Source organism: Ambystoma mexicanum, chromosome 13 (genome assembly GCF_040938575.1).
Source record: "Ambystoma mexicanum isolate Mex_15411 chromosome 13, UKY_AmexF1_1, whole genome shotgun sequence".
Lineage (NCBI taxonomy): Eukaryota > Metazoa > Chordata > Amphibia > Caudata > Ambystomatidae > Ambystoma > Ambystoma mexicanum.
In genome coordinates, this window is record NC_090938.1 from 637,650,436 (window position 1) to 637,673,575 (window position 23,140).

General features: G+C 50.8%; 1 protein-coding gene across 1 annotated transcript in view; it reads right to left on the reverse strand.

Annotated features, from left to right (window-relative positions):
• Positions 1–23,140, reverse strand: part of IGF2BP1 (insulin like growth factor 2 mRNA binding protein 1) — a 699,136-nt gene that overhangs the window by 138,473 nt on the left and 537,523 nt on the right. Inside the window, exon 11 of the mRNA XM_069634579.1 lies at positions 18,311–18,427. Within this exon, the coding sequence (XP_069490680.1) occupies positions 18,311–18,427 (117 nt within the window). The remainder of the gene's footprint in view (positions 1–18,310; positions 18,428–23,140) is intronic.

A 23,140-nucleotide genomic window follows, 5' to 3' on the forward strand; every position in this document is an offset into this window, starting at 1 on the left:
ATCCTCGTCGTACACCTAGTCGTCCGTACCCGTTGCGGCCTTGTCAGTCCCTGTATCATCCCCTCGAGTCGTGGATGGGGAGGAGGGCTGAACGGGGCGCGACGGCTGAAAAGGAGGTGGAGGGTGAATCCTTCTTTTCTTAGGAGGGGGGCTGCCTGAAGGGCCTGGTTCCGGGTCCCCCGACGGGAGTGGTTCCTCCACTGGTAACGGCAGTCTCGTCCTTATCTCTGAGCATAAGGACTGTATAGCCAACAAAATGGCCGCCGAGTTGTCTTGCGGCACTGGCAGAGGGGAATCCGACGGGCGGTCAGGGGCCCCTTCGGTACCCTCGACGATGTCGTCGTCTCCTGCATCGGGATCCCTCCCGACGGGCTGGTCTTCTTCCACGCCAACGCCGTGGCTTAAGACCTCGATCAGTTCTTCCTCAGAGGTTGAGGTCGAATCCACGGCGACCTCCTGCCCCCCCCTTTTTCTTCTCCGTCGGAGGTTTCACGGGGGTTCTGTCGATGGGCATAAAAGAGGACTCCCTCCGCGGTGGCAGGGAGACTGAGCCCCGAGGTCGCCACCACCGGCGTAGCCTCCACAGGCTGAGCCAGGGCCGCCGCGACTGTCTCGATAGAGGCCTTGGCCGGATGGATTAAGGCTTTCACCACCCTTGGTGCGCTCACCGCCTTCTCCTTGAGGGGGGGGCACTGCCTCGCTCCCCCTCCGCCTTCGAGCTCGACCAGGGCCTCTCCAGGAGCTTCGCCGGGTGCTCGGCCTTCCTCTTACCCGACCCAGAGCGTTGGCTCGTGGTTGATGGTGCCGGGGAGGGTGCGCCCTGCCTGGTGCCCGTAGAGACCGACCGTTCGGCGCTCCCGGTGCCAGCGGACTCGCGGTGCTTGGCCTTATGTTGGACCCCCGTCGCCGGGGCGTCCTCAAAGGTCTTAGAAGACCGCTCGGATTTCTTCTCCTCGCCGGACGGGCTCTTCCCTTCCAGCCAGTTGGCGAGACGTTGATGGCGGTCCTTCATGGTCCGCTCCGACATGTTGCCGCAAAACGCACAGTCCTTCTCCATGTGCGTCTTGTCTTCATGTAGGTAGTAAAGACAAAAGGAGTGTTCGTCTTCCTTAAAGACATTCTGCAGCTGGCATCCAGGGCAGACCCTGAACAGCTTTCCGGGCGGCGAGCTTCCCTTCTCCTGGGCCATGACCGAGATGGGCCTGAGAAACTTATGGAGTCCTCCAAAAGCGTAGCTCGACGAATCTTCACCCTTGAGGGGCGTAGACCAATCCGACACGGGTCCCCGTTGATCGGATGGAGAGTCGGTGGAGCTTGAGGCTCTTTTGACCGAAAAAAACCGAGGTTTTTGAGAAAAAACGTGAAAAAATAGCACTAACGCTCGAGAGCAATAGCACGAGGATCCCAACACATGAACGTGCGGTAAAAATCTGAAGATGGCTGCCAGAGGCGGGGCTTAGGTAGAGGGCAATCATTGGCTGTGGTCAGTATGACGCAGAGACCAGTGATTGGTTACTACTACGAAAGACAGATCAGAAACGAAACTGATACTGGTTTTTTCTTTACCGAGGATTCCCAGCCTGACAACGGGGAATATTCATGAGCATGTGAATCCATGCCAGACCCCATGCTGGAGAAATACCCTAATACCTCTGGGAATTGTTGGAGGATGTGGGATAGAGGGCACTACGCAGCACATCTGGTGGACATGCCCAAAAATCAGATTTCTTTGGCTGGAGGTTCAGAGGGCTCAGGAGCAAGCATATGGTCCGGGAGGCAGGAGATCCTTTTGGGAGTTGGGCAGGCCACTGGCGCGGGAGAGCCTAAATCCCGGGGGAAGGCGAGAGCAATCCTTACACTGGCTGCTATGACAGTAATAGCACAGAGATGGAAGAGTAGGGAGGTTCCTCTTCTACAAGACTTGTTGCGAACATTGTGGCTCTTGAATGGGCAACATATGCCAAAGGCAACAATCTACAGTCCTTTGCAGGGGACTGGGAGGAAAGCTTGTTCTTTCTTAAAGATGACTTTCGAATCGGATGGCGCCCTCAGCGCCTGCGACTATTGGATTTGCAGTGAGCGCTGGCAAAGGATTCATGGAGGTAATGGATCATGGACAAGGAGGAGCCGTCCCAGGGGAGGTAGGCGGGTCGCTGGGCAGGGGGGATGGGGGGAGGGCATTGTTTCTCTGTTATATACCTGGCATTCGGGAGCAACTGGCCCATGACGTTAATGGACTATGGACATGACGCAGCTGCCTTTGGGGGGAGGGTGGGGAGGTGGGGGTGGGGAGTTGGGAAATGTTCTTTTCTTTGTGTTGTAAAACCAATAAAAAGTTTTTTTTAAAAAGCAGTCTTAAGAGTGAGCTCCTTAAGGCTCGCTCTATGCATGGGCTCGAAGAGGGGCCCATTAGTCTGGTTAACAGAGTTGGGTTAGATATAGGAGGGTGAATTATTTTCATACCCTCCATGAAGGCTTTAATAACTGGAACCTTCCACCATGACACCTTATGTTGTGACGTAGTGTAGGTGGATAGTGCAGCTAGGTGAACTTTAATGGAATTAAAGACTAAACCTGAGTCAAGTGAGTCGGGTATAAAACAATGTGTGGGAGAGCAGTCAACCGGGCTGACGCGCTTCGAGTTGCACCAGATGAAACCGTTTCCATTTACTGGAGTAGTAGTAACGAGTGTTCGGTTTCCTTGCCTCCCTGAGAATGTCCATGCATCTCAGAGAGCTGCAGATGTCCAAATTCTATGACCTCAGGAGCCAGGCCACTAAGTTCAGGGTCTGCGGGCATGGGTGCAGCGTCAGGCCCCTGTCCTGCAACATGTTTTATGGGCATGGAAGTTTCACTGGAGGAGATCTAGACATCGCCATTAGATGAGCAAACCAGGGTTGGCGGGCCCACATGGAGGCCACCAGTATCATTGTAACTGGTTCCTGGTGCATCTTGTGCACTATCCTGTTGAGAAGGGGAGTCAGGGGGGGCGGCAGAGGGGGCTAAGGAAGCATAGACAAATTTCCCTGACCATGTTATCCAGAGTCTGTTTCCCTTGGAGCGGTTCTGGGTCTACCTCGAGGCGTAATCTTGGCATTGGGCGTTCTCCAGAGTTGCAAATAAGTACATCTCTGGGCAACCCCATTCTGCGAAAACATTGGAGACAATGCCTCTGTAATCGCCATTCGTACTCTGTGGGTAGAGGGAAGTCTCTGCTGAGTCCATCTGTCAGAAGATTGAGTTCCCCTGGAACATGTGATAACAGGAACACGTGTTTGAGAGCCCACTTCCAGATGTTTGTGACAGCTTGGACAGTCCTGGAGAGTGAGTGCCCCCTGCTTGTTCAGGTAGTACCTGGCCGTGGTGCTGTCCGTGAGGATTAGCACTGTCTTTCCTTGTAGATGTGTTTGGAAGGCTTTTAGTGCTTTGAACACCGCCAACAATTCCAGCAGGTTTATATGGTTGGACACCACACTTGATGTCCAAATTCTGTGTGCAGTCTGATGGGACAGGTGAGCCCCCCCCCCCCATCCTGTGGGGGATGAGTCTGTGGTTAGAGTGGCCTCCACTGCGGGGGTGGTGAAGGATTTCCCCTTCACGAGGTTCTCCTTCGACCACCACCACTTTGAGAGAACCAAGGCTTGCGACACAACCACTAGATCGTCCCATTGTCCACTGGCCTGACAGCACTGGCTGTTGAGCCACTCTTGCATTGGGCACAGGCGCACGTGAGGAACCAAGTAAATACATGACGCCATCATACCTAGCAACCGCATGGCCTTGCGTACCGTCACCTCTTGACTGGTTACATACTGAGAGATCTGAAACAGCATGTTTTGAACCCGCTCAGTGGAGGGGAAGACGAGGCCATCCCTTGTTCGAATTAGAGCCCCTAGGAATTGCTTGACCTGGCTGGGGACTAGACTGGACTTTCTCGATGGAGAAGCCCAGGTGGAACAAGAGGTCTTTAGTCTTTTGGGTATTTGAGAAGCATGTTTCATAAGAATCCCCTGTTATGAGCCAGTCGTCGAGGTAAGGATAAACCGGAATGGACAACCTGCGCAGATGTGCTGCTGCCACTACCTTCGCGAAAACCCTTGGCGCTGAGGCTATGCCGAATGGTAGTACTTTAAACTGATAGTGTTTGCCTTTTATCATGAACCTCAGGTATTTCCTGTGCGCTGGCAACATTGAAAGTATGCATCTTTAATGTCCAGTGTTGCCATGTACTCCTCCTGTGTGAGCAGGGGGGGGGGATTACTTCCTGCAAAGTCACCATACGAAATTTGAGGTTTTACAAATTTGTTAGCAGATCTAAAAACGGGGTGCATGGTTAGATCCTTTTTGGGTACAAGGAAGTACACTGAATAAATACCCTCCTTTACCTGTGACAGAGGCATGACCTCTATGGCTCCTTTTTCCAGCAGCGATTCTACTTCCTGAAGAAGGATGAGAAGATGATCTGGTGAGACGTCTTCTCTTTGGAGGTCTGAATGTCGGGGACCGGCTGAACTCAATGCAGTAACCGTGGGCTATTGTTGACAGTACCCAACGGTCTGTGGTAATCCCCCTCCCATGCCCGGAGATGAGATGTTCACCGACCCCCGACCGGGGAGGCTTGGGAGGGGACCCGAATCTTCGGATCATTTAGCGACGGCGGCCAGGGAGCTTCTAGGAGTAGGGCCCCGACCCCTTGCCACGACACTGACCTCTCGGGAGGTACGGCGTGTTGTAACCACTGGTTCCTTGAGGGGAGGACCAGTTGCTGCCTGAGGCATACTGCTGCTGAGGGAAACGTCCACGAAAAAGGCGCCTGTTGGAAGGTTTCGTGATCTGGTCAAGGGTTTTCAAGGTGTCATGTTCTTTTTTCGCTGCTTCCAGGGCGTCATCAACCGCCTTTCCAAACAAGTTGGAATCCTCCAGGTGCTTGTTAATGAGGGGTGCCTGAGTCTCCGGCTTGAATCCCAAATTCCTAAGCCATGCATGCCTTTTGAGGAGTATGCCCTAGACTAAGGAACGGTCAGCTGTTTCTGTAGCATCTAAGTATTTTTAATGATGCTTTGGTTCACTCGAGTGCCCTCAGTAACCGTGGCCAAGAGACTGGTGCGTGGCGCTCAGGAACCTCCTGTAGGCCTTTGCGCAACAAGGCCCACTTAGCATAAGCTTAACTAGCCAACAGGGTAGTATAGTTGGCAATACGCGTAGCGAAAGCCACAGAGACCGTAACCCTCTTTCCGAGTGCATAGAGCCTCTTCCCCCTCCTTATCAGGGGGTGCTTTGCTGGTGGTACCCCACCCTTTTCCTCATGGTGGTCACCACTAGAGAATCTGGGATGGAATGACCTCTATAGAGGATCTGAGGGGGAATGGCTAAAGAGCTTCTCAATCTGTGGGTTAACACCCCTGACTAAGGCTGGCGCAGACAAAGAGGGAGCGTAGCGCCTTTTGATAGAGGCGAGGAGAGGAATGGCCTGGCAAGCCGGTGGCTTTTCCTTGATTATTTTCTCCACAAAAATCAACCTCCGGGGCTGTCTCCCACGTATCGAATTGAAAGTGTGCTGCCGCTTTGCATAGCATGGCATTAAACGTGGGCTGATCGGCCACAGGCGAAGGCTCCCTAACAGGAGTAGTCTGTGGAGAGGCCAAATCTAAAGCATCAGGGTCTGGTGACGACCCAGGGGACTGCCATGGCTGTGGGTCACATGTCGGGGTCTGCCCAAAAACCCCCTACAGGATGTTGCAGGTCCTCAGGATCCCTGAATTCATCATTGTCCTGAGTGTCAACATGAAGGTCATCTTCAGTGAGGTCATGTGTGTACAGTTCCTCTTCGTGGGGGTCAAAAAGTTTTGGAACCTTGGCTTGAGGGCTTTCATCCCTTGGCCTTTTAGATTTAGTCTGCTCAGAAAGGGAAACAAACCTATCCAGCCTGTTCATAGAGGTCTCAAATCTCTCTGGTCCAATGGGAAGACCCAGAACGGTCTAGGGGCGGAAAGGCTTGTTCCTCTGCCTCCAGGCATTGAGATTTCTCCCACAAAGTGGAGGAAATTCCCCCCCTCCCCGTCGCCCTCCGTGAAGCCATCCTGCGGGCCAGACGGAGTAGTGCCTCCGAGTCTCTCCTCTGACCTAGGGGAGGGTTCCAGCGCTCCTGTCGCACCTTCGCTAGGTCTCGGCGTCTCCTTGACTTTTTCCGCAGCCCTTGGTGAATCTTTCGCCAGCCGTTTGAGTCGTTGGAGACGATCCTCGTGATGCTCTCGGCGACCATCTTCCCAGGTGGGAGATGATCGTGCGGAGCCATTTCCGACAGAGCCGGAACTTTGCCATCAACGCACGCCTTCTTGTGATGCGCCTTGACGGATGATACTTTAGAGGTAGCACCCTTTGTATTCAACAGCCCGGTCGCTAGGTGTGGATGCGGCGAGGGCTGCCGACCCTCATGGTCGGCGGGGACTGCCGGCTGTGTCGGCGTACCCATTGGCACAGAAGCCTTCTTATACTTAGTCGAGGAATGGCCGGGGGTTGTGTGCTTTGTGACGTGTAATTGTCCATCAGCGTCGCCGGGGTGTACATCCCTCAAAGCAGGGCAAGAGTCGTGCCCGTCGGGGCCGGGAACAGATGCCACGGAGCGAGAGCGCCCCGTCGAGAGGTCATCAACCTCCGCTACGGAGGTCGAGTCATCACTATCACCCTTGTCACATTCAGCGGGCGAGGAATCAGCCTTCGGCATTCCGTAGGCTGCCCACCTTTTGACCCTGTGTTCCTTCAGAGTTTTAGGACGAAGGAGCTTGCAGGCTGCGCATCCAGCTTCATCGTGCTGGAGGGGCAAGCAGCGGTTACACCGCCTGTGCTCATCCTTCCACGGAATTTGCCTTTACAGATGGGGCAAAATCTAAATTGAGTCCTCTCCATAGCTGAGGACTTAAAAAGTAACGACCCGAAAGGAAAGGGGGAAGAAAGGGAAAGGCATTCTAGTATGAGACAAATGACCCCCACTCTCCCTACTGTGTAGGCTAGCGAAGGCCGGCAGCGCCGATAAGATCACCGTCCGAAGGTCTGGTCTCGGAGAAGATGTGGAAGGGCCATCGAAAGAGGGCTGGAGGTGATCTTAGTTAACAATTAAACAAATCGACCAAGGGTCGAGGGGACAATGGCAACGTCGCTTCATGAGCTCTGCTTAAGGCAACCAGTATTCTGGGCGGAAAAATACAATGCGGGACCTCGACGCGTGAGGGATTTCGGGTACACTACACCTCACTATAGGGATAGTGTTACAGACACCTATGCAGACGTCCCCATTCGCCTTTCGAAAGACAAGATGCAATACTCCACAGGGACCACTGGATGTCAGACTATATGCACACCATGTGATTATAAACAGATTAACAAACATCAAACTTTGTTTCACTTTTAAAGACACATGTGCAATTGAAATCACCACATAGAATAATCAATTATGTCCTCCATTCGACCAATCCACAAGCAGTTCGAACAGTTCAGATTGGATCTCTTCATTCCTGGTTATACACATTCACCACCAATCTTCTGCCCCCAGGAGTGGGGTTTATACCCTCGACTTCAACAGCCAACAAAAACTCAGAGCCTTACGATCCTTCTCACATTCAGCGATTGGCTAACCGCGCCCATCCCCAGAGCACCTCCTCCGACGGCCGACGTCACCCGATGTGATAAGTAGGGCGCACGACGCCCATAGCCTCAGTTGTAGTTTTTTCCCCCAGAACGTGTGACACCAGTTTAGGCCTTGCGGACCGCAAGCTGCAATCGCATAAGAAATTCTGCAGCGGGGAAGGTAGGGAGGAAGCGATATGGAATACGTCATCGGACCATCCCATCGAAAGAACGTTACCAGGTAAGAGTAACTTGTTCTTCGAGGGGATTGGGTCCTCCTACGTATTCCATATCTATGACAGACTCCCAAAGCAGTACCAAGCAAGCAGGTGGGAAAGAATTTAGAAAACAAATTTAGCATGCCCAATCAAATTGCGGAATAAAGGACTGCCTTGCCAAAGGCCAGATCCTGCCCTCGGATGGAATCGAGGGAGTAGTGACGTACAAAAGTATGTACCGAAGCCCAGGTGGCTGCATCACAGATGTGACGAATAGGAACACCTCTCTGCAGGGCAGTAGACGCAGCCACTCCCGTGGTAGAAGGGGCCCGCAAGCCAGCCGGAGGGTCCTTACCCGCCAAGCGGTAACACTCGGAAATAGCTAAAATAATACGAGACAGTCTGTTTCGTCAAAGCTTGTCCCAAACGCTTTCTAGAGTAACCAATGAAAAGTTGATCGTCCACTCTGACCCGGGACATGCGCGAAATATAAAAGCTCAACTCTCTCCTTGGATCAAGCCTATGGAGCCTCTCCTCTTCCTTACCAGGATGTGGAGGAGGATATAGCGCCGGAAGAACAACCTTCTGGCTCAAATGAAATTCCGAAACCACCTTCGGAAGAAAGGAAGGACAAACTCCAAGGACAACCCTGTCCTTATGAAACAGTGAAGGGTGGCTTAACTGAAAGTGCCAGTAACTAACTCACTCAGCGAGCGGAAGTAACCGCAACCAAACACGGTTTTCAGAGTCAACAGTCTCAAAGGACAAGAATGCAAAGGCTCAAACAGAGCACCCATAAGAAACTTAAGAACAAGGTTCAAATCCCAACCGGGCACCAGAAAAGGTGACGGAGGGAACACAGTGAGCCCTTTCAAAAACTGAGAAATTAAAGGAATCTTAAAATAGGAACATTCTTCAGATGAGTGTTTAAATATGGACAGCGCCGCCAGGTAACCTTTAATGGTCCCCACTTGCAAGCCCCTGTGGGCCAAGGAAAGCAAAAAAGAGAACGATGGGAATGTCACACTCAAAAGGATCAACATTCTTAACTCTGCACCAGTCGCAGAACTTCCGCCAACGGCAACAGTACAGAGACTTTGTTGCCGGCCGCCTGGCCGAGAGCAACACCTCAATCACGTCTTCAGGGAGGTCCCAATCCTTATACCTCAACCTTTCAGAAGCCAAGCGTGAAGGTTGAGGGATCCGACCTCTGGATGGAGAACCTGACCCCCCTCCCGTGAGAGCAGATCGTCTTGGTAGGGAAGACAACGTGGAGGGCAGATGGACAAGTCGAGAAGGTCCGGGTACCACGTCATCCGGGCCCACGCCAAAGCAATGAGGATCATCCGGGAACCGAACCTCCGTAACCACCGCAGTACTTGTGGGATGACGGGGACTGGAGGAAACTCATACAGCAGTGGGAATGACCACTCCACCACGAACGCGTCTCCCAAGGCTCCTTTTGCAGGAAATTCCCGCAAGCAGAACCTTTTGCACTTCCGGTTAACACTGGAGGCGAAGAGATCCACTTGAGGGGTCCCCCAAAGGGCAAAGATCTCCAGGAGAATCTCCTGAGCCAGCTCCCACTCGTGAGAGATCGTGCTCTGCCTGCTCAGAGCGTCCGCCATCTCGTTGTCGTCTCCGGCCAGATGAACAGCTGAGATCTAAACTTCCTGCTGGTTGGCCCAGAACTCGAGCTGCATCGCCTCCCTGCACAGAGGAAGTGACCCTGCCCCCCCCCTTTTGTTGAGGTAGTGCATGGCCACCGTGTTGTCCGTTAGAATCAGGACTCTTTCCTCGCACAGTCGGCAGAAAAGCCTTCAGGGCTAGCCTGACAGCCCTCAGCTCCAACAGATTGATATGGAGTCTGGACTCCAATGGAGACCAACGACCGCTGACTCAACTCGTTGGCATGAGCTCCCCATCCTGTGAGGGATGCGTCCGTCACGATAGTCACCTCCGGCCAGGGCAGCCAAAATGGGGCCCCCTTCATCAGATTGCCTTTGACGGCCCACCACAGAAGGTCCTGGGCGACCGAGGGCGGCACCTGAACAGGGTCCGACAACCTGCCGGAGGACTGAGACCACTGGAGCTTGAGTGCCCATTGCAAAGATCTCATCCGCAACCTGGCCTCTGGCACCAGAAGACTGCAGGATGGCATGAGGCCGAGCAGTCTCAAGAACTCGGACGCTGGGAGAGTCTGGGCAAGTTGAAACTTGTGCGCCATCTGCTGAATGTGAAGAGCCCTCACCTGGGGAGGAGAAAACAGCCCCAGGGATGTGTCTAGCACGGCTCCGATGTACTGGAGCCGCTGTGTGGGCGTCAAATGGGACTTCTTTAAATTGAGGGAGAAGCCCAGCCTGTGAAGGGAGTGGCAGGTGACGGACAGATGATCCAGGACTTGCTCAGGAGAGCTCCCCCTGATCAACCAATCGTCCAGGTAGGGGTAGACGTGAATCCCCCCCTTTCATGAGATGTGCTGCCACCACCACCATGAGCTTGGTGAAAACCCTCTGGGTGGAGGTCAATCCTAACGGCAGGACCCGAAACAGAGTGAGTCGCCAACAGCGAACCTCAGGTACTTCTTGTGCTTGGGATGGATCGGCACATGGAAGTAAGCGTCCTTGAGGTCGAGACACCAACCAGTCCTGAAATTGAAGGGCCTGGAGGACGAGAGAGCGTAACCATCTTGAACTTGTCCTTCCTGAGGAGTTTGTTCAAACCGTGCAAGTCCATGATGGGTCTCAATCCCCAGTCTTTCTACTAAATCAAAAAATAAGGGGAATATCATCCCTTGTTCCTCTCTGCTACAGGCACCAGTTCTATGGCGCCTTTCTCCAGCAGGGCTTGAATTTCCTGCGCAAGGAGCGTATCCAGACTCTTCTAAGAGAGGTTCCCAGGTGGATTGTTTTGAGGCCTCTGCCGAAAGGGAAGACAGTAGCCGTGGGTTATGATCTCCAGAACCCACACATCTGAAGTAATGGCACGCCACTCTACAAGATGCTGCACCAGCATTCCCCCAACCGGCGAACCATGGGGCCTAGCCTCATGACTGAGTGGTAGCGGCTGCGGCGTTGCCTGAGGGCAAAGAGGCAACTGCCCGAGCAGCCTTGGCACCTCGAGTACCCTGTTTTCCACCTTTGGCACTCTTACGGTGGCCTCTTTGACAGCTCCTCTCGCTTTACTGAAGGAGTAATAGCGAAAGGAACCTCCCCATCATTGTTGTCCCCTAGGACGAAAAGGCGGAGGTTGTCGAACTGCAGCGCCCAACAACTTCGCTGCAGCTTTGGAGGTCTGCAACCTCTCGAGGTTCTCGTAAGCCTTGCTGCCAAAAAGATGTTCACCGTCAAAGGGCATGTTGAGGAGCCGGGACTGCACATCAGGAGCGAACCCAGACTTCCGCAACCACACAAACCTGCGTATTACCGGCTGACAAAATCTGCCATGTCCAAACCCGACTGAACGGCCTCACACATGGCATCCGTGCCATCCTGAACCATAGCAAGGAAACCATCCCGTTTGTCCCCTTCGGGAATATGTTCAGCCGCTAATGCAACACAGTTCCACAGAGTATGTGTGAAACGAGACAAGGCACATACGGAGTTGGCTGCCTGAAGCGCCAAACCCCCAGAAGAAAACACTTTCTTTGCCCAGCCATCAAAACGTTTGTCGTCCCTATCCAGAGGGATGGTAGGGTACGACGCCTGCTTTGCTGGGGCCGTAGCCGCCTGCACCACCAAACTCTCCGGAGTGGGGTGCCTGGACAAGTAACAGGGGTCGCTACTGGCTGGACGGTATTTTCACGACAAAGACTTGCCCACTGCCGGGAGACTCTCCGCAGCAGTCCAAGCCGCCGCCACCCTTCTCTCCAGAGCCATATGAAACGGCAGTACCGGGTCAGTGGGGGGGACCAAGAACAAGGATGTCCGTGAGATAATCCTGAACAAACTCCCCTGGGGGAGCCGACCATCCCAAGTACTCGGTGACCCGAGACATAAGGCGCTGGTACGAAGAATCGGCATGAGTGCCAGGCTCTGGCCTACAAAACTCCACCTCCGGAGAGGTGTCCAGTCCACTGGCATCATGCAGGGACTGCCTCAGGTCATCAAACTGGCTATGGCCTGAGAGAAGCTCATCTGGCACCGTAACCAGAACCAAGCCTTCATCAGAGCCTTCATCACCCTCTGAAATAAATGTACTCCAGGTGGTGAGAGGAAGACACCTGGGGACCAAAGCTATGCCTGATCTCAGCCAGAGCCTTTCTAGGGGCTAACCCCGTACCACGGGGCCCCTCCGACACCACTGCCTTGAAAGGCGTTGAGGGCACCGAACGAGTCCGCGCCGGCGTAGAGAATCAGCATCGACGTCAGCTGCAGCGCCGCCAGCATCAACGGCGTCGACACAGGCCTCGAAGCCGGAGCTCCGAGCTTGTCTCTTGACCACCTAGGCGCCGACTCCCCCCTCGGAGGCGGAGCCTCGAGAGAGCTAGTCGATCTCGGCGCCACAGGCGTCGACGTCTTCCTAGAAGACGGCACAGGATCACGCAGTCTCGAACGCGTCGAGGACCGGGCCCTGGAACGGGCATGGCGAGAACGGCTACCCTTGTCCGAGCGAGACCTCTCCCGCGAGCCGTGCAGACCACCCGAGCCCAAAGGTGTACGGGCGGTGTCTCTCGACCGGTACCTACCGACCCCACTCAGAGACGCAGACGGACAGGTGGCCTGCGATTCGAGAATCGCCAACATTTTCTTCCCGAAGGAAGCCCATTCCTCCGGTATCGTTTGCATGGTGGGATAAGCAACCCGCTGACGGGCGGAGTCCTCGGAAGAGGACGGGGAAGGCGACCGATGCCAGCGCTTCCGGGAATGACTCGAAGAGGCAGAGGAGTGGCGAGACCGACTCCTGGAAGGAGACCCACTGGACTTCTGACGATGACGCAGAGAGTCGCCTCTCGAGTCATCCGTCGAAAGCCCCATAGACCTCGACTTCCGGGGCTTAGACACCCGACCTACCGACAACAACTTCTTGCGCTCCCGCAAGGCCTTGGCCGTGAGCGACTGGCAGTCGACATTAGTCTATATCGTGGGCCTCCCCAAGGCACCAGAGGCAGGCGTCGTGCGAGTCCGTGACCCACAGTCCCCGCATTTCTTGAAGCCGGGACGTGGGGTGGAAGACGAGGTAGACATCGTTTCACGAACAGGTTTTCACAAAAACCTAACAGGTTCAAAGGAACCGAGAAGAATACAACAAACTCAAAAGAGTCGAGGCGTACCGAGATTCACAAAGCGAACATGTTTGCAGAAAAAACAGAACTGAGGTTACAGGCGTCGTGCGTCCTACTTATCTCATCGGGTGACGTCGGCCGTCAGAGGAGGTCCTCGGGGATGGTGCATCAACGCAGGACGCAGAAAATTTCCCGAAGCAGCACAGATGTGGACATTACCTGTCATAGATATGTAATACGTCGGAGGACCCAATCCCCTCGAAATATGATTAAAGCCCCGGCTGTTCCATGACATAATGGATAACATTCATCAGCAGGCACAGTGGCCAACAATTCCTCCTTTTTTTTTAAATGGTACGTCAGTCCATGTGATTTTGACTGCCACATACTAAATAACTTTAATTGACTATCATTTCTACCAATCCTGGGCAAGACAGTCCTTTCTCTGTGTCCACATCAAGTTCAATACCACAGTTCCACAAGTGAGCACTATGTGCCCGCAACAAAGACACAGCCGCAACACTTCTACTGTGGACTCTAGACACATTTGAATTTTTACATGTCAATGGCTGATGAAAATCTTCTGATAAGAGCACCCTAAGCTGAGGGGTTTGCTGGAGAGTTTTCAAAAATACTGCACGGCTGACCCATTTATTGCACTGCTTTTGATTTAAATGTTTTATACTGTTAGACTTAATGTCAGTAGGGGGAGGGGCACTTGTAGGCATAATCCCAGATTTGATTGGCTGTTTCCGGCAGACTTCCACCTTTTTTCTCCGCTCGGTAGTCGAAGTCAGATTGGCATTAGCCAGACCCCAATTACCCAGGACAATGGCATGAGGGGAAGAAACAACCAGATTCCTAGAAAAGTCACTGTTCGATTCCTGGGAGTCCGCATTGATAATCCAGCTAGTCTGTGTACATGCTAGTTTAGAACGATGTCTACATGCCTTTGCCACTTTTTTCTTGGTCGTCTTAGACCTTATTGGCACTGGCATGCTGTTATGGAGAATTTTCAGTTTAGTGCTAAATTCCTCCCACCTTGGCGACCCCCCCGCTCTTTCGCTGAACTTTGTACTTTTATTTCTGTGTTTTCAGTCTGTGTTTTCTTTTGGCTGTGGAGTCTGAAACTCCATAGGCATCATCTTTTACATTGTGTCACACAGCACCGTCAGTGCAGTGGCACAGGTTACGTCTTTCAGATTTCCCCAAGATGAAATACCTTCTCTTGGATAAACTACTGTTTCCAAGAGCAGTGAAGTGAAATTGACTTTACTTACACTTTAAACTTCCTAGACCCAGCACACACAAACAATAGGGTGCTGGAGGGGTTACTTAGTACCCACTTTGTCTAGCTTCTCATGTAACAATTTTATGAATGGCTGGTGGCAGTGGTTTACTTTTAACTACTGTGGTGTGCTTTTACCATGGGATGCGTTCGCAGCTGCACTAAAGCACCCAAGGGTGCAATTTTTTGTGAAAATGGCCCGTCTAGAGATTTACTCTGCGCGCCAAACTAGGTTTCTTCCCTTTGTTAGTTTTGTCTTTGGCGGGATTGACAAGTGAAGGCCGCCTCTGGCTGCAGGGTGTTTGGCGGGGCAGGAAGAGAGGGAGGTGCCCGCTCCCTGTGTTTAGTTTCCTAGGAGACAGGAATACACTCCTAGGTGATTGGCCTGCTGCTGGGTGACTGACAGCTAGACTGGAATGAATGGGAGAAACTTGCATAAAAGGCAAGGCTTTTTGGCCTGGAAGGCAGAGTCGACCACTGGACAAAGGAATCTGAAGAAGAACTTCGAAGAGATGCCTGCTGCAACTCCTGGACTGTTGGTTTGCCCGGTGAAGCCCTGCAAGGACGGCTTCTCCCTGTGAGTTGGTGAGACCAATCAACTCAAAATTAAGCCACCTGGACATCCTCTCGGAGCTGGTTGAAATTCCACTGCAGTTGCTGCTGGAACCGAATAGCCAGGGAGAGAAACACCAGATCGTGTGCGTTGCTTTTAAGTTGGCCAAGAGCTCCAGGAAGATTCTCTGACTCCCAGGAAGCAGGACTGACCGCGCCAGAGTCACCTCAACAGAGTGCTGGAACCGAGATGCAAGGAAAGCCCATCTCGAGAAGCTTAAACCACGAAGTGCCACTGAATAGAAGTTGGGCCTTTTCTGTCGCCAACCGTCCCGTTGCAGTGTAGAAGTCCTCCAGACCCCCTCCCTCTTGTCCCCACGACTGAGGCCCAGTAACAAAGGATTTGCAGAGCTGCACAGGAACAGAAGCCAGCCAAAACCCTTTTCTTCTAACCAAAGGTACTGCAAAGTCTAAGAGAATGTACCTCTTGTTGTGTAACCTCACTTGTTCTCCGTTTAGACTTGTCCTGGTTGCTTCTGTAGAGTTGCTATCAGCTTCTTTACCTCACAAGCCTAATCAGCTTGTGTCCCTGCTTTGATTTCTTCTTTTCTACAAAGACTTCTAAAACATTGTGCAAGACTTTTACCTACCTGCAAGAAGAGCTTCAGCTCACCTAGACTTTTGCCCAATTGACTTTGGCCTAGCCCGACTCCCTGAATGACTTCTTCCCTCTGACATTGTGTTTAGTCTTCCTTCCAGGAAGGAGTTAACTTACTTTGCATTGGGGGTTACCAAAAGTACTTGCCTGCTTCAGAATATTTGTGAGATTTTGTTTTGTTCCAATAACCTTTTTCTTTGACCTACCCTCAAGTTTGGTTCTAAATGCAAATAGTGGTATATTAATGTCCACAGTGTCCTAGTTACTGAAGTCACCTGAGGGTGTAGGATGTGTGTGCGCCATCCCAAAAGGGTACTTACTGATTTGGAGTGTGCATTTGTCTGTTACTATTATATTGCCCCCCTTCTGAAGAAGGCTTACTCTGACAGTTAAATGAATAATTGTTTAATCAAGAAACCATGTGTTTAAGCGTTTATTTGAATACTTGTCGCTGTGAATCGCTGTGCAACTCTCCTACAGCTCACATTGAACCCTCTTGAGCTAAGCGTGGCTGCTCAACACGCTACCAACCTGTGTAGTACAGACTTGTACCAAAGGTTGGGTTCGTATTGCCAGGAGGTCAGGGTTGTTGTAATGCACCCAAAGGGTACTGCATACAATCTTGCCTAACACATGCTCTTCTCATTATTCATTTTACTAGTTATGGTTTTGCTGTTTACTACTTTTAAGACAAGCCACTTTGCGCCTTTCCTTCTGTGACACTGGTGGCTCCAAAGCTTCCTGGGTTACCAGATTTATTTCACCGGTTTCCACACTCATCCTCGTGCTGGGATCGGACTGCACCACCGTTGTCCCTTCTCTATCAGCCCTACTTGAATCAAGAAACTCCCCCCCCCCCCATCCTACTCACTGCCTGAGCCTGCTCTTTAATCGACTAGCCCCCTGCTTCAGCTAATGCCTTTCCCCCCCCCTTTCATTTTTCCATTTGCTTTGTGGACTGCAATGTGGACAATCTGGTGGGGAAATCTTTGTAAGCTGCTTTAGGGGCTGTTTAATGCTGAGTGAGTAGATTGTAATCTGTTTTTGGCCTTATGTACTCTATTGAGTGGTGGAAGTGTTGCGCCCCTCCCGGCTCCATTTGGCCCAATTGTGTTTTATTAAAGGGTTTGCTCCCCACAGCCCCCTGCATGTCCCATTAGTCTCTTCCAGCCTCCTGCTACCTCCCCCACCCACTGCCCGTGATTGGTTCTCCGCAGGACATAAGTGACCTCTCCAGGGCAGCCCTCTGCCCATGCAGCCCCTGCAGCGAAGGGCCCAAGGCAAAGGGCGGCGCCAACAAAGTCAGCTCCAGATAGTGTCTGCAGGGGAAGCCAGCAACCATCAAAGTAAGTGTGGCATGGGTGGGGAGTACTACTCCGGAAAACCCTGCCACTCTACATTACCTTTTAGCAATGCCACACTTAGTTAGAATTATGAACATTACCCTGAATCACATCTAGACAGGATTGTGAATGTTGGCAAGTGCCACACTTGGATAGAAGAACAAATATTATCATTAACTTCAAACTACAAATTTCTCCTTCTGCACTGGTTCATAAATCCACGCAAACACTCCCATCATATAGCATTCTTACTCTCTACTCTACACCATCACACGATTAGAATGCTGCTATACCCGTGATAAAGTTGGCCTAGCTGTTCACATATGAACATTACCCCATGAAATACCTCATCACTCTAATAAAACGCAGCTATACCATGACAATCTGGCTTAGCTGCTCACATAAGCGTCCTACAAGCCTAACGCAGCCAACACCCAGCCTGGGTATCCACAGTCAACTGACATCTTCACCACCACACCTAAACGCTAGGATGCAGCTACCATCTGGCAATTACATCAGCTGCACACAACTGATGCACCCAACACCTCTCTACTGAGCTGGACTGCGGTCCCCAAGTGCATTCAACCTACCAGCGCTTTGAGATCATACCAATGATGTATAGAGCGATATATAAATGCCAAATAACATAACATGCATGGTGTAAAAAGCCTGCGCTTTTGACGGTAATTGCGAAGGGTCTGCAGTTGCAATTGTTGGCACACCTGGCAGTGGTTTTCAGCATGGTCCTATAGGAGAGTGCCTAGTGTCTCTGTCCAGGGAAATGTATAATTACACCATCGGCATGTATTCTCCACAGGAGCATCTGGGAATTGACACCAGATTAATTAGAGTAATGTGGGGGCAAAAACATTCTTTAGGCCTTTGTAAAACTGACAATATATATCTAGTTTCATACCGCTATACTGTTTGGCAGTCGAGTTAGTCCATCTTTGGTGTTGAATAGTCGATCCACGTGTGACGGCGCTGAAAATTCTCACTGAAAAGGAGCTGTGCTGCCAACAGATGGCAGAGAGCAATCCGAGGAAATCTATGCATGAGGGGATCATGGGTACTTGGAGGCGTACGATAGTGAGACAGGAATGCCCCTGAACATGCCCCTTTTTTAGACTTCGAAAAAAAACAATGTTAGACTGAGCAAACCACTAGATGGCTGGCTGTGCATAGCAGATTCACAAGCTCCAGAAATACAAACACCATATGAAGATTATCAAAATAAATACATTTAATGGAAATGTAACCCGTATCATACGTTTTTCACATTGTCTGATCAAAAAAAGTAAAGTCTGATTTTTCTCCCCGTCCTCCAACCCCACATACACACCCAAACAAGCATCTATGTTCCTGGAAGAGCCTTTCAGCCATTCTGGACGAAGCAATGCTCACCTTTATAGATGCACTAGCAAATCTGGATAGCTGCTTGATGTGCTGCCCTTTCTTCCCAATGATTGCACCCACTGCCTGAGCCGGGATAAACAAGTGAACAGTTTCCTGCTCCGGAGACTGCAGTAAACAAAACAAAAAAAAAAATTAAAACACTGGGCGTTAGGTTTTCCCCCCTTCTAATTGGAGAGAACATGACATGTCACTTACAAGACACTTTGAAACCTCACAGCCAACAAATTGCTTATGAACAGTTTTAAGGTACAAGGGCTCTTTCTTTAAAATACTGCAAGTCATATTTGCTGCAAGATAACTTCAGGTTATTCTTCCCAACCACTTACAATCCACCCTGAAATTAACATTGCCAAGAACTCATGCACTTATGAACAATTTAAGCGAAAAAAACAAATTCATCTGCTAACACTTTGCATTTATCCTCATCGCCTGTTCGTTTCAAAGTAGCTAGCATCACACTTCACCTGCTACTGACCTTTTGATATTTTAGAAACATTAAGACAATATCTTGGCTCGCATTAAGTTTCATCAGTTTTAGTTGAAATAATTGTGGGGGTGCAGAGGATAGGGATATGGCAAGTGTGACAATTACAAGGAAGCCTAAAATGCCCACTTTGGCATTGCACTTCAACAAACCAAGAGCCAACACAAAGGTAAAACGTAAGCGAGCAAACTCCTTTGTCTTGTGGTAACGTGGCCGAGGGAAGTCTATGCACTTGAGGGGTGAGAATGTGATCCAAATAGTGACAGTCCAAAATAAAAGGGAATGTTGAATAAAGGATCCATTTAATTTATTTTAAATAGTTTATATAACACGCCTAATACCATACCCAAGTTCATTTTCTAAGTGCAGATCCGGGATTTGAACCTGTTGCTCTGCGTGGTCGTGCTTCCAAGATAAGCATCTTGCCCCTGTGCTAGCCTCCATTTAAAAATATACATACTTTAAACACCATCTGCAAGATATCTAAATGCAAAAGCACTATAGAAAACCCACTTTAGTGGAAAGAATAGCAGATGCAACAGGTAGAAGAATGTAGCACTGAGCATGAATACAGGGTTGATAGGCAAACGTGACAAATAAATGGACCCAGGGCAGTTATTGGTCAATAATACCTTGTTTCAGTATGTTACCTGTTTAACACGGTCGAACATTTTTTGAAGCAATGATATGAGCAGATCAAGCACAGTCTGGGTATGTTGCACTGTGGGCAAGCGGATGTTGAGCAGATTCAAATGTGGTAAGCTCTGTGCGGTTTGGGTGCAGCATTCAGTGAAGCAGGTCAGTACGCCTACCAGGATCTATTCGAAGTAGAGTCGGGTCGTAATCACCAGGAAGGGTAGAATGACGCTCCAGCAGTTAGAGCCGGCAGATGGCAGTGATTCAAAGCAGTGATCCTGTTGCCCCGGTGTGCAGTTCGGAGGAGAGTCTTGGCATAATCCCCAATTCGCGCCGGCCAGTGACTTCAGTGGCGCACGTCAGGTCCCGGTGATGAGCGGTTCATTCAACCCTAGGTGGTGACTGGCTCAGCAAGATCATGACGCAGCATAGAGCTGGTTCCAGAAGCAGCCAGTGCAATTCGAATGGTTGGAGTGTCAAAGGCAGGACCAGCGGGATTCCCTCTGGTTTGATGAGTGGTGAACGCAGTTCGACGCAGAACATGGAGCCTTGGCTGATCTGTTCTTTCAGATGCTGAGAGACTTGCTCTAGGACAGGATGATTTAGTTCAGGATATGCTCTGGCAGCTTTAGGAGATACTGGGGAAGCGTAACAGGTCCTGGCCCACAGTAAGCATTATTCCCCCCCCCCCCAGTGTGCCCAGACAGTGGGGTAGGGTTAGAGCGCGTTCCTCCGTCTTGGACTGCTCCTTCACCTCAGTGGTCAAGGGCTTAGGAAAGAATTACTCAACCAACAGAAGTTCAATGACTGTTTCTAGTGTGTTGCTCCAGTGGTGTTGCTCCAATGTGAAACAAATTAGTGGGATGAGAACCCTTCTTTTACAGGATAAGTCCACAGGAAATCGGACTGAAGCTAGCTTGCTTTAGGGGTGCAATGTCGGCTCCTAAAATAAGTGGACTATGCCCTTCAGACATCAAACCCAAAATGCTGTGCATTAAAGGAAGTTGAGGGGACAGGAAGGAGAGCTTGAGGAAGAGAAATACAATCTTCCTTCATTTGTACAGAGCTCCCCCTTTCTACACTAACCCCACCCCTCTCCCCTTCTCAATAGGCTAAAAGACCCTTTGAAATGGAGCACCCTGGTTTGAGCCCAAACCTTTTGTGAAAAGGTGTGCCCTTTAATTCCTGTTCCCTGGCAAACTTCCAGTGGAGCGGCTGTCTTCTGGAAGGGTGTTACCAACTCTAAGTGACAAAGCAGCAATTCTCCCTCCAAGGCTACAGTTCGGTCAAGAATAGCAAGTTCCAGCTTGTCTGGGGAGAATACACAATCCTTCCACAGCTGAGCATGGCTCTCAGGGCTGACATTCTGGATATCAAATTGCTGTGGCTGCAATATGAGAATACCATACCATAACTTGGGTATAGATTTTGTTTAAGTATTATTCTGAAACCAGAAGAGACTATAGGGTTTTGGAACCGAGGTGCAAAACTTAAATGCAGCCACCGCCCTGCAGAAAATTGGCTGTCACTGCAGTTGTGACCCAGGAGCCTGCTCTTTCCCACTGGTAAAGAAGCCCGCCTCTGGCTCCAGCATGTCTGCAGTGGCAGGAAAGGAGGGCAGTGCCTGAAACTCCCTGTGCTTAATCCCCTTGGTCATAGAAATGCACCCAAAGGTGATTGGCCAGCTGGCTGTCCGGCTGTGGGATTGACAGCTAGGCTGGAATGAATGGGAGAAACCTGAATAAAAGGCAAGGCTTTTTGGCTTGGAAGGCAGAGTCGACCACTGGACGAAGGAATCCGAAGAAGAACTTGGAACAGAGGCCTGCTGCAACTCCTGGGCCGTTGGTTTGCCTGTTGAAGCCCTGCTGCTGTGCTGAAGCTCCGAATTCACCTTCACTCGAGAAGCCCTGCAAGGACAACTTCTCCCCTTGAGTTGGTATGACCAATCAGCTCCAAAGTGAACTCTAGGACATACTCTCGGAGTTGGCTGTACTTCCTTGCTGCTGCAGGAACCGAAGCGCCAGGGAGAGGTACACCATATTGGAGTGCATCACTTCTAAGTCGGACCCAAGCTGCTGGAAGATCCTCCAGACTCCTGGTAAGCAGGAACGACCAAGCCGGATACACCTCAACACTGCTGGACCCCAGATGCGAGGAAAGTCCAACGTGGTATCCGAGAGTCTGCGGTGGTGCCATTTGCTGAGACGCGAGGAGCTGAAACTCATTTTCTATCGATGACCATCCTGTTGCAGGAGTCCCCCAGAAGTCCTCCCTCTTGTCCCCACGACTGAGGCACAGGAACAGGATCTGCAGAGCCCCACACTTACAGAAGCTAGCTGGAACCATTTCTTCTAACCAAAGTACTGTAAAATCAAAGAGAACTTAACTCTTGTTGTGGTAGCCTTAGTTGATCTCAGTTGAGACTTGTCTTGGTTGCTTCTGTAGAGTTGCTCACAGCTTCTTCACCTCAGAAGCCTAATCAGCCCGTGGCCCTACATTGATTGTACATTTTCTACAAAGACTTCTAAAACATTGTGCAAGACTTCTTCACCTCCAGGTGCTTCAGCTCACCTAGACATTTTGCCCACTGGCTGGCCTGGCTCCCTGAATAACTTCTGTCCTCTGACTGTGTTGTAACCTTTCCTTTCAGGAAGGGGTTAACTTACTTTGCATGGGGGGGGGGTTCAAAAGTAATTACCTGCTTCAGAATGTGTGTGTGATTTCTTGTTTTATTCTATAACCCTTCTCTTTGACACGCTTCCAAGTATTGCTCTAAATGCAACAGTGATACATTACTGTCCACAGTGTCCGAGCTATTAAAGTCACCTGAGGGTGTAGGAAGTGTCTGTGTGCCATCCCAAAAGGGTATTTGCTGATTTAGATAAACTACGTGTATTTGGGGGTATATTTGTATTCAAACTGACTTAAATTCATAATGGTTTAATCAGGAAACTGAGTGTAAGTGTTTATTTGGATACTTGTCACTGTGAATCTCTAACTCCCCTACTGCTCACATGGACCCCTCTTGAGATACGCCTGGCTGCTCAACCACACTACCAACCTGTGTAGTACAGACTAATACCAAAGGTTGGGTTCCTATTATGAGGTCAAGGTTGTTGTAGTGCACCCAAAGGGTACTACTCCAAATCTTGCTTAACACCCATATCACGAATTGCTTGACAGCATCCACCACTAAGGAGACAGTACTCCCTTCTTGTTGTCCTACTGAGCACTAGCTGATCTAGTTAGCACTAATCCTACACTTCAACCACCCCCTATTTGACAGCCACAGAATAGCACAACAGATTGCGCTGCCGATCCTACTATTCATGGCAACCTTACGTAAAGTTACCTTAACTATGGCCACCCTCCTACCTCTACTGAACACCATAGCACCCACTGGGTTCGTTTCGCCTCCTAATTTACCAGTGCCTTCCGCCCACAGCAGTTAGTGGTCAATGCACCATCACTCCACTACAACAGATTCAGCTCTGCGCGACCCGGCTCCCGCCCAACCAACCCTGCCCATTAAGCATCAGAAATGCTAGACTACGGTCTCGCACTACAATCACCCCAAAGCACAAACTTACACCCACCATCTCCACCATAGACAACATTGAACTCAACAACTCGACCAATTCCGCAATCCCACATCCTCAGGTACCTCGCATCAAAGGAGCACTTATCAACGTGAGATC